The 16468-nt window shown below is 42.5% G+C and overlaps 1 protein-coding gene across 1 annotated transcript in view; it reads left to right on the plus strand.

Annotated features, from left to right (window-relative positions):
* Positions 1-16468, plus strand: part of LOC114496437 (1-phosphatidylinositol 4,5-bisphosphate phosphodiesterase epsilon-1) — a 223979-nt gene that overhangs the window by 132334 nt on the left and 75177 nt on the right. Inside the window, exons 5-7 of the mRNA XM_036027518.1 lie at positions 6401-6546; positions 11480-11738; positions 13282-13487. Of these exons, the coding sequence (XP_035883411.1) occupies positions 6401-6546; positions 11480-11738; positions 13282-13487 (611 nt within the window). The remainder of the gene's footprint in view (positions 1-6400; positions 6547-11479; positions 11739-13281; positions 13488-16468) is intronic.

Here is a 16468-nt window from a genome sequence, read left to right on the forward strand (position 1 = left end):
TCAGACAGGAGTGGTAGGCAACTCTGGAGATCAGTGCTGGAGATGTAAGATCAGATCAGATATGCGGTCAGTTTTGAAGGCCAAAGAGTGTCCTGTAGACAACTGTGATGCCGTCTGAGGGGAAGGGGAGATGTATTTAGGGCTTCTCCAGAAACCACCTTTAGGTGCCTCCCTTTTTCCCCTCTGTGTTCCTGCTAAACAAAGTCATTGGTAGAACCATGCCACACTAGACAAGGTGTTCAAGGAACTCTTCTGCAACCCCTTCATGTCAAGGAGGATATGTGTGTTACTTGCTGGCCACTGCAGACTCAGTACCGAGACCCCAGCATGAATAAGTCATGGCCTCTGCCATTAAGGAGCTTACAGTTGGCATAGATTGGTTTAGGACAAAATATTAGAAATATACTTATATAAACATATAATATGTATAAATATGTATATATGTATCTGTGTATGTATGTATGGGGACTGGGTGATTTAAATAGAAAAAAGAGGTAATTCCCAATGAGGGGACAGGGAAGCCTTCAGAGAACAGAAATATGTGTCACCCTTCTATTAGTCAAGGCTTGTGCTCAGGGCACAAACCCTTCTCAAGGCAATCACAGAGTCTTCCTGGTCCAGCCTTGGACTTATTCCTTCCTTGTAGTTAGGAACTGGGACTTACAGCCTGCTCTCTTCTGAATTTCTGTGTTTGGTTTCCTGGAATTCAGCTCCTCTACAGCTCACTAACAATATTAATAGAAGTAGAAACAGCAGCAGCAGTAGTCACAGTAACAAATACTTATTGAGCCCTTAACCACATACTCAGCATCATGTTGAGATCTTGGGATACAATCTTTAGTTTCACCCTCACAATAATTTTATGAGGTAAATATCCGTGTTTCCATTTTACTGAAAAGGGAATTGGGGCTGATGGGTTCCGCAGGAACCTGCACAAAGGAACAGTGGCCCTGGGAGTTGAACGCAGGTCCGCTCAACTCCAGCGCCCTGTCCTCCACTGCTGTGCTGTGCTGTGCTGTGCTGTGCTGCACTGAACCCCCCATCCCCAGTCTGTCCTTCCTGGTTCCAAAATAGGTTATGGCCCCTCTCAGGCACAATTAGAGATGAAGATTCACAGTATTGCCTGAGCAAGATTCAGGGGTGCACAAAGGGATGCCGAACCTCTGGAAGAGCTCTCAACCAAAGTGTGTGTAAGAACCACTAGGGAGTTACCTAAAAATGCAGATTCCTGGGCCCCACTCTTAGAGAGTGTGGTTTGGAGGTCTGAGTGAGACTTTGAACGAGCTGCATTTGAATAAACACCCTGCCGCCGCCGCCAGAGATTCTGATACCAGTGCTCCACATTTGGAAGAGTCCTGCCTAGGCAGATGTATGTCTGCCTGTCTGTCTGTCTGTCAGTTGTGTGGCATGCCCACACACTCTACTTCAAGGGTTGCTTTAATAAAGCTCCATGAAGGCAGGTATATGTGCACTGCACACAAACTACTTGGGAGTAACTTTGTCTAGACTTCCATTGTCATCTTTAGACTTCACCATTAGAGCTCAGCCTTTGCAATTAGGGTAACCAGATACCCATTACAGAGGATCATCTTTCTATAAAAACTTCTGCTCAGCATATTCAAAAACGTTTTTGGCACGAAGTTACTCATCTCCTTTTTCTGGACCTGGGAACAGCAGTAGGAAGTGTTCAGGCCTCTTCCCAAATATAATCCCTGACCATTTGGAGGCTGAGAATCCTCTCTGCCCATGGCCTCCTGGGACTCCGGGTAGCTTGCCTATCCGTCAGAGGCACCGAGCATCCCCACACTGGAGATGTGGGAAAGATGGTCTCAGTCCTTGAGGACATAAGGTCTGGTCAGGGAGACAGAATAGCCCCATGTGAAAGAGTCAGGCACACAAATACTACAAAAATAAACCAGATGCAAATTCATGCAGTGGGGAGAATCCAAGTGCAGACACAACTTTGGACTCAAGGTCCAATATTAAGTCAGAGAGAAGCAAGAAGAAGTTGAATGTGAAGTGCTAGGTCATCAGAAAAGCCTTCCTAGGGGAGGGCATATCCACTTATTTGCCAACTCTGATTGAGCACTTATGTGGTGGGCATCGCTGCTGGTGAGCACCGTAGAACTGATGTCTGCCTTTTGGGGAACACAGTGCTGACTGTGCAGGGAAGCTTGGGTCAAGGAGACTTGGGGCCACCATGTAACACACAGCATGTGGACCCAGCACAGATGAGACATCACAGTAGGCCTACTAATGAAAGTGATGCTTGCCCTGACCTGTGTGGACCAGTTGGTTGGGCGTTTTCCCAAAAGCATTAGGTCACTGGTTCAATTCCCAGTCAGAGTACATGCCTGGGTTACAGGCTCGGCCTTCTGTCAGGACGCATACAAGAGGCAACCCATCAATGTTCTATCTCACATCGATGTTTCTCTCCCTCTCTCTCCCTCCCTTCCCCTCTCTCTAAAAATAAATAAATCTTTAAGAAAGTAATGCTTTCATCAGATTCCTGAAGGCAGCCTTGCCCCTGACTTCAGCTAAAAACCCAGGAAGAAGTACAAAGGAGGCCCCAGCCTAGGGCCTGCCTACCTTCCCTTTCCATTCTAGTGTGTATACCTGTGTGTGGACGCTGCAGGCCTCAAGTTCAAACTCTGTCCACATTCCACTTCCCTACTGCCCCTTAGCCAGCCTTCAGGCCTAGAGTTACAATCTACCCTCAGGAGGACTGATCAGATAAAAAGCCATTACAGGCCCAGAAGTAGGCTTGGGCCCTTCGGACAAGGGATTCAGGAGTCCTGAGTCTGCAAGGGTAAGTGATCTCGAAGTGGGTGCACAGCCAGTGGGCAGTCATGTTCCCTCCACCCCACTGGCTTCTCACTTGATAGAGAGGGGTGCGGCTGGATCAGCCAGTGTGGGGCTCAGGGCAGGAGTCCTGACTACAGGGTCCAAAGACATTTCTGCCTTAAGGATAGATGTCAGCTAAATCCTCAGTGGGGGTGGGGGTAAACATAAGTTTTCTTCTAGAAGGAAAAAAGCCTTAGTCACCTTCCAAAAAGCAGGGTGTGGGGGAGAGCCGGGTGAGGTTGGAGAACAGACAGGAGCCTGGTGGGCCAAGGTAAGGGCACATGGTGAACAAGAGAAAGGTCATTTTGAATGGAGTAAGAACATTCCTTCTGAAATGAGCTTGTGTGATGCCAATAAGGTATTTGATGTGAGAAGAGACAGCAAGCTGTTCGGTTTGGCTAGGCCGAAGAGTCCTGGGAAAGGCAAGAGAAGAAGGAAAGAAAACATCTGGAGGGAGCGACTGTGGAGGAGTCGTAGGCATGGGCCAAGGGGTCAGGATCCTCACGGTGAGCACAAAGCCTCTGGGAGGAACTTGCACAGAATTGGGCCTGGGGCCAGATTCTCTCTCTATTCTGTGCTGACTACAGAAAAAAAGCAAAATAATTTGCCACATGTAACACCTTTCCACTTAGGAATGCACCCTGTGCTTGAGTTGTAGTACTTTATATGTGTGTGATTTGTGTGTTTTTCTGTCCTGGAAATCTTTCCGGATTGTCAACACATCACATTTTCCACTTAATAAACGTGACCGCAGTTTATGCCATGGGCAACGTTTTACAGTCGTCGCCAAATCCTTGTTTTCCTTTTGTTTCATTTATTTTTTGTAATTAATGATGACACTCCCATTAATTAATGCTTGTGAAGTTGCAAATACATTAGGATGTCATAAGTATTGTCGCTGAACTCTGTAAGCAGATGTTGGGGTGTGTGTGTGTGTTTATGATAACAGTGCTTACGTAATCTCAACAGCCAGGCCCTGGGGACTCACACTTGGAGATGGAACAGTTGGTTTAAATTAGGTTTCCATGTGAAATATGGTATCGTTATTTTTTTCCTAGCATTGTGGGAAAGTATATGGAAAATCATTTGACTGATAGGAAATAAATCTGGATGCTTGATCGGACTGCGCCACAAACTACGTGGTGGTCTGCGCCTGCTCTGTGGAGCAGGACTCTCTAGGGGAAGACAAGTTAACCCTTTGAGACCACTGGACTAATAAGTCACAGCGTGATACCAACATAGCCTGAAAGAACCACAACTTTCTAGAGACATGATTTGCCATCAATTTCAACAACAAAAAAAAGGAGCTAAAGCCACAGAAAGGTATACCCAGAAGTCTCAAAAATTTATGCATTGGGTGTCTTTAAGGAATCATTTTAACTCCATGAGTTCATTTTTATTTGTAAGGAGATGGGTTTGAATTTCTAGCTCAAAGAGTTGATGATTTTATGGTTCTAAGTATTTGCTGGTGACTTCCCACAGGAGGCTAGAGCTCATAAAAAACAAATCACTCTAAAGGAAAAACTGGACAGAAGCACCAAGGGACACTCAGTCTCTATTGGCAAAATAATTTTTTTCTCAGGTAACCAACCAGGTGAAGGGACAAGGCATGGAGATAGCAAGCAAGGGCTTGCTTATAGCTGCAGGAGAGGGGTTGTCTCTGCAAATCCCAGAGGGATCTGTGTGCTTCAGGCAGTCCTGGGAGATTGGAATGAATGGTTATCTTTTTCCCAAGCAGCTCTAAATTCCGTGCAGGATGATCTGGACCAGGGCTTGTCCCTAGGGGTCTGATGCCAAATCATTCTCCTGATATTGCATGAGGACCCAGTAAAGTCCAAAGCAGGTAGAGAGTAGAGGAACATTGTCAGAGCCCACTGGGCTGGGCTGGGCCCACGGCTGGACAGTGACCCATCACATTTTTGCTTCAGCTGACTTCAGAAGGGAAGAGGCAGATTAGAACTGCAGTGCTCCTGGCTGGTACCAAAGCATAATTCTGTTTTATCACTGAAACCCCCTATTGCCACTATTTCCCAGTTTGTTCCTGTATAGGGAGAGGAGAAAGATGTTCAGCATCAGTCTTTTCTGTTCTGCTTTGTTCACTTCTTTCACCATTTTTGGTACTTCTCGGTATCTTTTCCTTTTATTCCAGCTCTGCCCTCTTACTGAGTGCTTAGAAGGACCTAACCAATGCCAAGTTGAAAGAAACTCACCCTTTATCAGACGAAAGAGCACCAGACTAGATTTTAACATCAACAAGAATTGAGACCTGAGAAAAGTCACTTCTCCCATGAGCCATAGATTCCTGATCCGGAAAATGGGGTTGGACTGCCCTCTGTGGTTGCTGCCAGCAATAAATGCCTTTCATTCCTATCCATTTACAGCAGTATGCTATGCACCTTGAACTCTTTTTCCTGCAGTTGTCATGTCATGAGTCACCATGAACTCTGTGCTCAGGCCTCATTCTCACTCAGGCCACGGAAGTGATTGCCTCCTCACGTTTCAACACTGTTGCTGAACCAAGTGCAGTTAATGGTCCAGGTGGGGTTAAGACAAAAGCTTTGGTTTGTTGAAAACTGAGCTTATCACCCCAGATATTAACCAGAATGGAGAAAGTAACTTAAGTGAATGCTAGTGTCCAAGAACCAAAGGAGAGCTAGCAGCAAAATAATCTTAGAGATTAAGCAGAGGATTTTGAGGCTGCATATCATAAAGGGGGTCTTAGTATTGGGTTGTTATTAAATATCATACTCTAGTTTGTGTAGTAGGAAAAAGCAAATCACATAAGAACAAATGAAGTCTGGAGCTGGAGAACATTAGAGTTTGTGTATACACATTAAACATTTAGCAAGTGGTTAGTAGTGCTGCCCCTGGGGCCCGCACCTAAGTTCAAATTCAGGCTTGACCACCACTTTGTTTGGGGACCCTGAACAAGCCTCTTAGGCCCTGTGTCCCTCAGTCTTCTCTATAAAATGAGGATAATAATACTCCCTGACTCAGGATTGTTGTGAGAGAAAAATGAGTTAACATATGTAAATGTTTACAACAGTCCCTGGTTCATAGTAAGTGCAATGTAAGTATTTGTTCTCATTATTGTTTAATCATTTGGGGAGCCTAATGGATCATGCATTTGTAAAAGTTCAAAATATGCATTTTAATATTTTTTCATTTGATAGTATGTATTTCACTACTGATAAGTGCCTTCATTTATGGGCTAAGTGCACTGATTGCATTCAATCTTGCTTTCCATCAGTCAGATACACTTAAATCATTATCCTTAGGCCTTATTTTCTTACAGCTTCATGGAATTTTATGTATCAAGAGGGATTTTATGAATTGCCTTTCAGCCTCCTTATTTGTAAAATGAAGGTAAAGAATATAGAGAGCTTAAGTGACTTTGTCAGAATCCCTTTAGAGCGTTAGTAGTCTCTTAGCTGGGTCCTTCATTTTCTAATACTAAACTGGTATTTAAAAAAAGAAAAACAGTTTTTTTGTGGAAAGAAATATTGATCAAGCTTCCAGAACATATTCAGTCAGTGCCCTTCTCTGCATTTTCCAGGTGAGCTCCTGGGTGACGTGGCTGATCCTCACGGCGGGCTCCATGGAGGAGAAGCGGGAGGTCTTCTCCTATTTGGTGCATGTGGCCAAATGCTGCTGGAACATGGGCAACTACAACACTGTCATGGAGTTCTTGGCCGGCCTCAGGTATCTGGGCACAGTTTCCCCTTACTAGTCAAATGGCACTGAACTAATTGCCCAAAACACAATTGGTAATGACCACCAGTACAAATTATTCCATTAAGTACCCCTGGTCCTTGAGGGATTTCTTTAGCCTTTTATTGTATAACCTGAAAAGGAGTTTGTATATTAATGATGTCTGAGAATCTCTGCCTTTTGGTTGGAGGTTGTTTTAAGGATACAGAGGAAATACCCTATCTACTGGTAGCACCACAAGCCCTGCCCCTCCAGGATGCTGCAGAATTCAGCCCCCGTGGGCCATTCACAATCCGTTAGCTGTGTCTGCTCTGATCCCACGCTCTTGGCCAAGCTGAGTGAAATTACCTGGTTGAATAACTCTGTCAACCCCATCCCTGACCCCTGTCCTCCTCTTCCTGCCTTGTACACTCTACTGTTTCTCTGTCCACCTCTGCTTTATGAATTGCCCGAGCATTGTAAGCTCCCAACCATTGCCTGCCCTGAGTGACAACATTGATAATAAGCATTCAGTAATTTTAGCTCTCATTTTTTTGAACACTTGACTATGTGTCAAGCATTAGACTAAGCACATTTCATGCATTAAATTTTTTAATTCTCAGAACAATTTTTTTGATGTAGATATCATTATTATTACCACTGTATACAAAAGAAGAAACTAATGTTAGCAGAAGTTAAGTCATTCACCTCAGGTCACCTGGCATGGCTAGGGCATGAATACAGGCAGCCCTGATTTCAGAGTTCATGCCCTCCACCTCTGTGTTACTCTGTGCTTATGCCTTCTCCATCAAGCTAATAATAAGATCACCGTTCTGTCAATAAAGTCTCTCCTGTCTTATTCCCTTTCAAACTCGGTTACCTGGCATGAAGTAACTGCCCCTTACTCTTGTGGGGAAGAAGAGCCTGAGTTGTCAAGTCAGAATAACAAGGAATCAAATCCTGATTCCCCACAGAATAGCTGTGTGATCTGAGTGAGTTACTTGACCTCACTGAGCCTCAGTTTCTACATCTGTAAAATGAGGATAATAATAAAAAGTACCTACCTCTTGACATAGGATTTAGTGAGGTAATATATTTAGCAGGTATGGCTGGCATACAGTAAGTCTCTATAAAGACAACTGTCATTGTTATTGTCCGACATTCACCTTCCCAATGAGTTCTCAGTAGAAATAGATCTTGCTGCATAAAATTATCAAGATTTTTCTTTGATTCTCCAGTGATGGGATTCAGATTTGGGGGAGGAAAGGAAAATTCTCAAAGTTGGACTTCTTTTTGCCCTTTTGAACTTTCTTAACTAAGAATAAATTCATGTCATTGACATTTAAAATGGTCATACAAATGTGCCAGATGTGGCTCAAAAGAAGGGAAAAATACAAAAATACTGGGAGAACAAGAAGCTATATATTTGGTTCTCTTTGCATAGATTTTTCTTAACCTGTGTTACTTTAAAAAAAAGGATGTTCATATTGTGATAAAGCAGTTCTATTTTAATGATGCTCATCCTTCTGTGTTTGGCAAGTTGGTGCTTGCTGTGGGCTGGGACCTCACTTTCTTCTGGATGTCACTGTCCTCACAGTGTGGTGGCTGGCTCCCTCCAAAGTGAGTGACCCAAGAGAGCAAGGCAGAAGGTGCAGTGCTTTTTATGTCCTATTCAGATGCCACTAACTATCACTTCTGCCATGTTGTGCTGGCCACGTAGGACCTGCACTGGTTTGCTGTGGGTGGGACTGCGTTGCACCAGGAGGTATGGATCACCGGGGGGCATCGTGGAGCCTGGCTGCTACACATCCTGTATTAGAGATTCTCCTGATACAAGAATGGCCTCAGAATGACCCATGGAAGGCTTAGTGAATGTGACTTTCAGACACAACTTAGTGTGAATTCAAAATCCAAAAAGGCCATAAAGCCAAGTGATCTCTTACATGAGGAAGAACCTCAGACCAAGCTAAACCTCCCTGGTGGTCCCTGTGCACTTTGTTTTATACCCCAGACCCACTGCCATCTAGTTTCATGCTCCTATGTTTGGCTTAGAACTGAACTGGTCTTTACAAAAAGGTGGCCAAAAGTATCAGATTTAAGAATTCTTTTGCTAGAAAAGTATATTTAGGAGATAAGTTGCTAAGCACTCTTATGATGGAATGATGGTAAGGGTGGAGCCAGTGTGTACACCTTCAGGCTTGAAAATATTTAGACTATAAGTGATTTAATTACATCAAGGTAACTAAAGTTTTTTTTCAAGCAATTAGATGGAAAGAGAAACAACCTTATTTAACAATGTCACTTAACACTGACCTTGGTTTTCTAATTGCATATTTTGCTTCCTCGAACTAAATTCTCTCTATTTTTAAAGGAAACAATTATAAATAAAAAGATTCACATATAACAATATTTATTCATTCATAGTGTCAGTTTAAAATAACCCAAATGAACAACAAGAGAAAAATGAAGGAACTAATATGATACATCCATAAACTGGAATGTTATTTAGCCACCAAAAATGATGTTTATGAAAAAAATTTAATATTGGAAAACAAATATCATATGATACATAAAAAATACATAATAATAAAGCCATCCATACTGAATAACCTCAGCAATATTTATAAGTCAAAATCTATAAAGTATTTATACAAGACAGACACAAATAGAATAAATACTGGAAGGAAACATAACCTAATATTGTCTGTGGGTGGATTTTCTATATTTTTGGAATTTTTCAGATTTTCTATAATGAGCATCTAGTACCTTTATAGTCAAAAAGAGAAATAAAAGTTTTAAAATAATGTCAATTCTCAATCTATCAAAAAAAACAATATTGATCTTTGCTGAGGTTTGTCTTTTGCTCCAAAGTGTAACATAGCTACTCTATTACTGATAGAAGGATAATCAAATAAGAGAACCATGTCTCATTAATTTATTCACTTTGCTTATTTTTACCTCCTTTTTATTCCCAAAATAGGATTCTCACCAGCCCATAGGAAATCAGTTATAGGACTAGCTGGACTCAATGGGATGAAATCAGAAAACAGTTTTATTTTTCTGACCTCACTGTGCTTCAGACCTGCCTAATTGGCCCTCCATCCCTCAGCTCTGGATTCCACCTTGGGAGAAACTATAACTTTCTCAGCCACTTATGTGGTTAATAAGCTGTCTCATTCGCCTGTACAAATAGGTGTGGATGAATCTCAGAAACATACAGCTGTGCAAAAAAAGCAGGTTGTCTGTGAGTGCCTACAGTGTGACAACATTTATATACAGTTTATAAAACACAAGCTGCTTGGTGATACATACATATGTTGGGAAAGTATAAAGACCTGTTAAGATCACTCAAGTCACAGCTGTGGTTCCCTTTGGGAAGGGAAGAGGGCACATGCTCACAGAGGAACCCATTGCAGCTTTGACCATATTACTAATGTTTTATTTGTTAAACTGAGAGGTTGGTGTGCGGGTGTTTATCATGTGGTACTTCTTTGTCTTTTAGATATCTTATGTAGTACATAATGAATTTTCAGTCCACTCTGATACAAATCAAAACTGCAACCTCTCACTCAAGTTAAAGCTTTGCCCTTTTCCCACATTTCACAGCCCACCCAGCCTCAGATACCTGTAGCAGGGTAGGAAGAAATGGTTTGTCTCTTCTCTCCCTCTCCTTCCAACTCAATCCCTACAGGAAAAGTGGACAGGAGAGGAAAGAAGGAAGGAGGGGTAGAGGAAGCAGAGATCTTACTTGACTGGACCAGTTGTAATCTGGGTTAGGTGTTTCCAAATGTGGGTTGATTTGGGGGGTTCTCTCTAGTTATGCCCGCTAATGCCTCCCTAACCCCATCCTATATGTGCCTTTCAGTATACCCTCAGTATACCTCCCAGTATACCCTGGAGCCAGCTCTGGAGGTCTCGCCCTCCCAGACTCTTTTCTCTAGAGTCACTTCATTTGTCAGGCAGGCCCTTCCAGATAGCTCATGTCCAACTGCCTGTCACAGTGTCCACTCCTGACTCGCAGGAGCATTCTGCATTTTGCCCTCTCAGATCTGCAGATACAGAAAGAGGAACTTTCTGCCTCACATTGCCATTGGGCAGCTCCAGGCAGCCTCTCACTTCAGACTTGCCCACGCAAGAGTCACACACCAGCCTCTGTGATCAACACACTGCCCAGGACACAGATCTACCTCTCCAAAGGGTTTACTCATAGCCCCCGAACATCGGGTGATTTCCTCCTCCTCACAGTGTACTGGCAGTGTTCCCACCTGGTTGCCCTGGTCCAGTTCCTCTATGGGCTGGTAGAGGCCGAGAGACCACTGAGGACAGAGCAGTTTCAGTGGTGCTTGTGACAGCCTGGTGCCTGTCTTTAGAAGGTGGGGACAATGTCACCTCTTGTTCTTACCAGCAATTCAAAACAGGAAAGCCCCATTTAACATCCTTTTATGAAAATAATACTTCAAGATAACATCCCTTAGAGTGGACCAGTGGGTTAATGTTAAAGCTGGATTCAGTAAAAGCAAAGAAGCTAAAGCAGGCTTCATGTGTGTCGCTGAGGGACTGGCGTCGTCCAGGGATAACATTTAAAATATTGAGAGGAGTGGATGGACCATATTTTCTGCAGGCAACCCTCCACAAATATTCGTACAAACCATATTACTAGGCTTCCTGTTTGTCTATGGCTGCTAGGAAAGCTCAAACCCAAGTTCAGTGCCCACCTTCCAATATTAACTCCTTCTACGTGTGTTTTTGTTTGTATCTGTCCTATTTAATTTTGTGTTTCAATTTATAAAAGTAATATGAAACATTATTTGGGAGATATGGAGCCTGAATAAATATTAAAACAGAGGAAGCAAGCCAAAAAAATTTGTATAGAATTTAGGGTACTTACTGTAAACCATGTTATTTCTCCTTCCACCTGAAAAAAAATGTCATTTACTTGCAATAGATCAAGAAAAGTTTTAAAGATGTGGCAGTTTATGGACCAGTCTGACCTGGAGACCATGAGGAGCCTGAAGGACGCCATGGCTCAGCATGAGTCTTCCTGCGAGTACAAGAAGGTGGTGACACGGGCGCTGCACATCCCCGGCTGTAAGGTGGTTCCATTCTGCGGGGTGTTTCTGAAGGAGCTCTGTGAAGTACTAGACGGAGCCTCTGGCCTGGTGAAGCTCTGCCCAAGATACAATTCCCAAGAGGAAACTCTAGAGGTGAGGCCTTCCAAAATCCTTGTGATCCAGAGTCACTGTTGTTCCCTGGCTCATCACTTACTGAAATGAGGAGGGATAACTTAGTGAACCCGGGTATCCGTTGTTTCTGTTGTGCTAGATAACAGTTGGGTCCTCAAAGGTTCCAGAGGAAAGAATGCCAACTAGCACAGTTAAGGTAGCTTTAATGGGACAAAGTGAAGGTATGAGTGGAAATGGGTGTTGTTTTCTGATTTTATTTATTTTTAAGATTGATGGTGTTTTCTTTTCTCTTAATGGGTGGGAATGTCTGGCTGCAAGGGACAAAATAAGTCAAGTGAAGTGAAAGTAATAACTTTCCTGAATCGGCAGAAGAAAAAATGTGGGGGAGTCAACAGTGCCTTCGTCTCATCCTTCAGGGGAGGGCGGGGGGAGCTGACAGTGCTGGAGAAGCTGGTCCCTCTTCTAAAGACAGGCTGCAGGCTCCTGCCCATGGCTGACTCAGTTTTCCCCACCTATTGCTTCTTGTTCCAGACTCCCAGAGAGGAGATGACCATGTGAGCTTTGCCCCAGGGCATTGGGCACTGGAGAGGAAGGATATTGAGAAACTGAAGAAGATAAGGAAACTTCCCTGTATGGGGTTTAGAAATGAAAGGAAGAACTAAACTGGGAGGAACTTTATGGTGAATTTTGAGGAGTCCCATACCTGGAAGTCCCACACCCAAATCTAGGGTCATTCTCACTATGGTGATAGTACTCACTGTTACACACACACTTACCCACATACACCGCTTCTCGGTGGCATGGGGAAGACTCTTCTAAAACTGAGCCTCTTCTGTATCACCTGGGAACAAAGGCATCACCTGGTATCAGGGAGACTTCAGAGCCCTGGATGGGTATAGGCAACACTACCAGCATGCATCTCTCCAGCTTATATGAAGGGAATGAAAGTGCAAGAAATGAAGGAGAAAGCTGAAAGCAAGTCCCCCACACCACACCCACACCAGCTCCCTTGTGCTTTGGAAGGAGAGAATGCCACATCTCAGCCCCAGGTGTGGTGAGGTGATGGGGAAAACTTCCTGACCACATACAGACAATAAGAGCTTAAAACACTACCAGGGAGCCTTGGCATTGCCATAGGACATATGGGAAAAAAAGCAAAACGTCACCTTTCTTGGTGATTTTTATCTGGTTCCACAGCACAGTATACTTGTTCGTGGTTTTTCTCAATTCTCACTGCAAGGATAAAATAACCCTGCCCTTCCTCTGTAAAGTAGCTAATCTCCCGAGGGAACCTTGTAATAATATTGCTTTTTGTGTTTTCAATTCAAAGTGGAGTGTTGGTTCCTAGAGGGACTAAAGTTGTCTTAGTGGAAACAACAGTAAGTTTTGATATTTTATGTGGCGAAAGAGAAAAATGTTTTTCCTGGAGGTTCTCCCCTTCCAATGAAATAGGCACAAATACCATTATTTATGACTATTATGGTTTCATTTCCTTAGCTGAGTAGGTTATTCAGACGTATTATATAAAGTCGTAATAACAAACTCTCGATGTGTGTTTCTGTAGTTTGTAGCTGACTACAGTGGACAAGATAATTTTTTACAACGCGTGGGACAAAATGGCTTAAAGAATTCGGAGAAAGAGTCCACCGTCAACAGCATCTTTCAGGTCATCCGGAGCTGCAGCCGGAGTCTGGAGACAGAGGACGAGGACAGCGCCAGTGAAGGGAACAGCTCTAGGAAAAACTCCTTGAAGGATAAAGCTCGATGCCAGTAAGTTCTGCATTTTAACAAGAGGGAGGATGCTCATTGCTGCTTTTTCCCACTTCAGTTGGTTTCGGATAGACACCTAATAAAAACCCACTGCCTTTATCAGTAGGCCATGCTTCTTGATCTTCAGTCTTGACCAGTTCTGAATTAGAATTTATCTTTTGAATTTCACTGCCTTGTTCTAAAATTGCTGTTTATAATTTAACTTCTTGCCACTGGTTAGCCCTATAAAGGAAATTAGGGCTACTCTGCCACATCTAAAAATTCAACCAATAAAATTTCAGGATTAGAACCATGATCTCTTGTTTATTTCACAGCTTCTATAAAAAAATGGTTTTTACTAATCACTGAGTGGAACACAGGGGCAGGTATTAACATATTTTTAAGTGAAATATAGCGATTTAGTAAGGGTGGAGTGAGACCTTGATTAGTAGTTTTTGCAGCTTCTCCCAACCTCTGGGTGACCCTGGGTAGTCAGGGATCTCTTACTTTCAGAAACTCGGCTCTGTGAGGTGGCAGCCTCAGCTTTGCAAATGTTCAGTTCCAATTGCTGTTCATCCTCAGGCATTGCAACCCAGCCAGATGTGCTTACCCGCAACCAAATGAGAAAACAGAAACCAGTGGTCTTGAGCACGCATTGCTTCTCTTCAAGGCCATTTACTTATAGTCTAGCTTAACTCACTGTCCCAGCAAGGATGAATCCTTTAGCACCTCCAAAACTATTAGGTTTATTGGCTTTGACATCTTTTACCAAGAAAGGTTTTATTTGTAGTCAGCATTCACGAGTCAGACCTTGCAGTTGTCTTGGAGTCCTTATACACACGTGTGTGTTTGCAAGACATTGCTGTTTGTTCTGCAGAACCTCTCCTGATTGTCTCTCTGTGTGTGAGCCTATGGTGGCAGGGGTGACTGTGGACAGTGTTTTCAGAAAAGAATTTCTTTGGAATTGGAGTACTAGATATTTAGAATTGGTGGTGAACACAGAAATGAGTGCCTTGTATCTGAATCTCTGATGCTATTATAAGAAGGTAAAGGTATAGACCCAATTTCTCCAAAGTATATAGTATTAGTTTACCACATAGTATAGCTGGGGGTGGGGAGGACCATCTACAAATAAGCATGTGTCTGTACCAGAAGCATCTCATAGCCATTTCAGTCCTTTATCTATATATACCTCTATTTATGTGTCTATATATGTATCTATGTATATATCTCCCTCCTTCCACAAAAGAGTTTGTAGATGTTTATGAGAGTGAGTATAATTGAAGTTATTAAGGAAAGCAAGTTGGGAAAAATAATATTGTCATTTACAGTGACTGAATTTTGTTCTGGGATCCTGAGTGGCCAAAGAAAGAGGGAATCATGATTTTATTACAAGTTTCACAATATTTGTAAGAAAAATCAAATAGATGTTTGGGATAATGAGCCTTTTCTTCATACTGAGATATGGCCCAAATTCCTTCCTTAAATGGTACTATAAGGGAAAGCATCCTCCCCGAATAGATAAAATAATGAATTTCATATGGCTTTTTTAATAATAACCGCCACTTGTTTGGGGGCGGGGTGTTAATTAAAAGTGTCAACCTTTCCAAAATACTTTTAAGAGTGTTACCTTTGGTTGAGCCTCAGCGACCCAGGCCCGAGCTTTCCCTTTACCTTCTTTTCCTTTTTGTTGTGGTTCCTTTAAGAGATAAGTTTTTTTACCTGTTCCTGTCATCTCTCATAAAATTCTTATTTCCAGTTTTTTTCTTATGCTCTTGTCACCTTCCTAATTGTTTTATCATCCACATGCTAAGAACATTTCTCTTCCACTTCCCATTTTCCAGACCCTGCTTCTAAGCGCTCTTAAAAGGCAGGGGGAGAAAGCACAAAAATGCAAATATTTCTTTTACAAAACCTGTGAAGCTATATTGAAATGCTCACGTTGAAACCTGTGTGTCAGTACCGGTAATACTCTCCTTACCCTGCGTGACTGCTCCTTGGAGATGAAGCACTAAACACACGAAGTGGGAGCGAGGTGGGTGTTGAACAGAACTCACTGAAACCAGACCCGCAAGCACTGTTTCCGGGTCCCGGGAACCCATTCCTGATCCAGAGCCTCGTAGCAACTTCGTAAATACAATCCTGACAATACTAATGTTAGTAACATTTAACATGTTATTACTTATTGATAGTTACTTTTTAAGAAACACTGTCCTAATATTTTACATATGTTAAATTATTTAATCCTCCCAGGAAGTTCCATTTTACTCAGGATCTCACACCCAGCAGGGCTAAGCTTTAACCTCAGGATGACCGGCTGCACACACCGCCCAGATATAATTTAGAAGCTGCCTGTTGTTGAGGGAACTGCTAGGTTAATTAAAAGCAAGAATTTGCCAGAGGCAGGTTTGAAACTCTGGATTTTGTTACAGGGAACAGCTGTAGTTAGTCCTTTGGAAAAGGTGTACATTTTCTTCCATCTAACAAAATTACTTTAGGCTTATCACTTGATGAATTATGTTCATGTAATCATATTAGCTTTGTAGGAAGTAATGAACACTTATTAAGAAAAGACACTTGTCCCCTAATATAATATTTTCATCAGGGAACATTAGAAAAATGTTTGTCCATCAGTTCATGGTTTCTAATTGAAAGGTGCTACAGAACCGCTTCTGGGATCAGGTACAGACTTTCTTTCTCTTTTATTCCTTAAAACATTTGACCTAAGTTTGACAAGGTAGTTTCTTCACTGGTAAACCACATATTTGACATTTGGTTAATGTTATTTGGTTCCTACATAAATCTTTAAGTTCCATCTTATTCCTTTTTGTAAACCCACAGAAACTTGTCTCCTGCAACGGTCAGGCAGAGAGTGTGTAAAACTCACTATATGATCCAAGAGATAAAGCTACTGGTTTCCTTCTTGAAAGGAACTTACTTCCTTACAGGCAGTTGTCAGTTTTATCTGGGCATTAGTCCCTGGGAGAATGCTTTTTAGTGGA

Source organism: Phyllostomus discolor, chromosome 5, assembly GCF_004126475.2.
Source record: "Phyllostomus discolor isolate MPI-MPIP mPhyDis1 chromosome 5, mPhyDis1.pri.v3, whole genome shotgun sequence".
Classification (NCBI taxonomy): Eukaryota; Metazoa; Chordata; class Mammalia; order Chiroptera; family Phyllostomidae; genus Phyllostomus; species Phyllostomus discolor.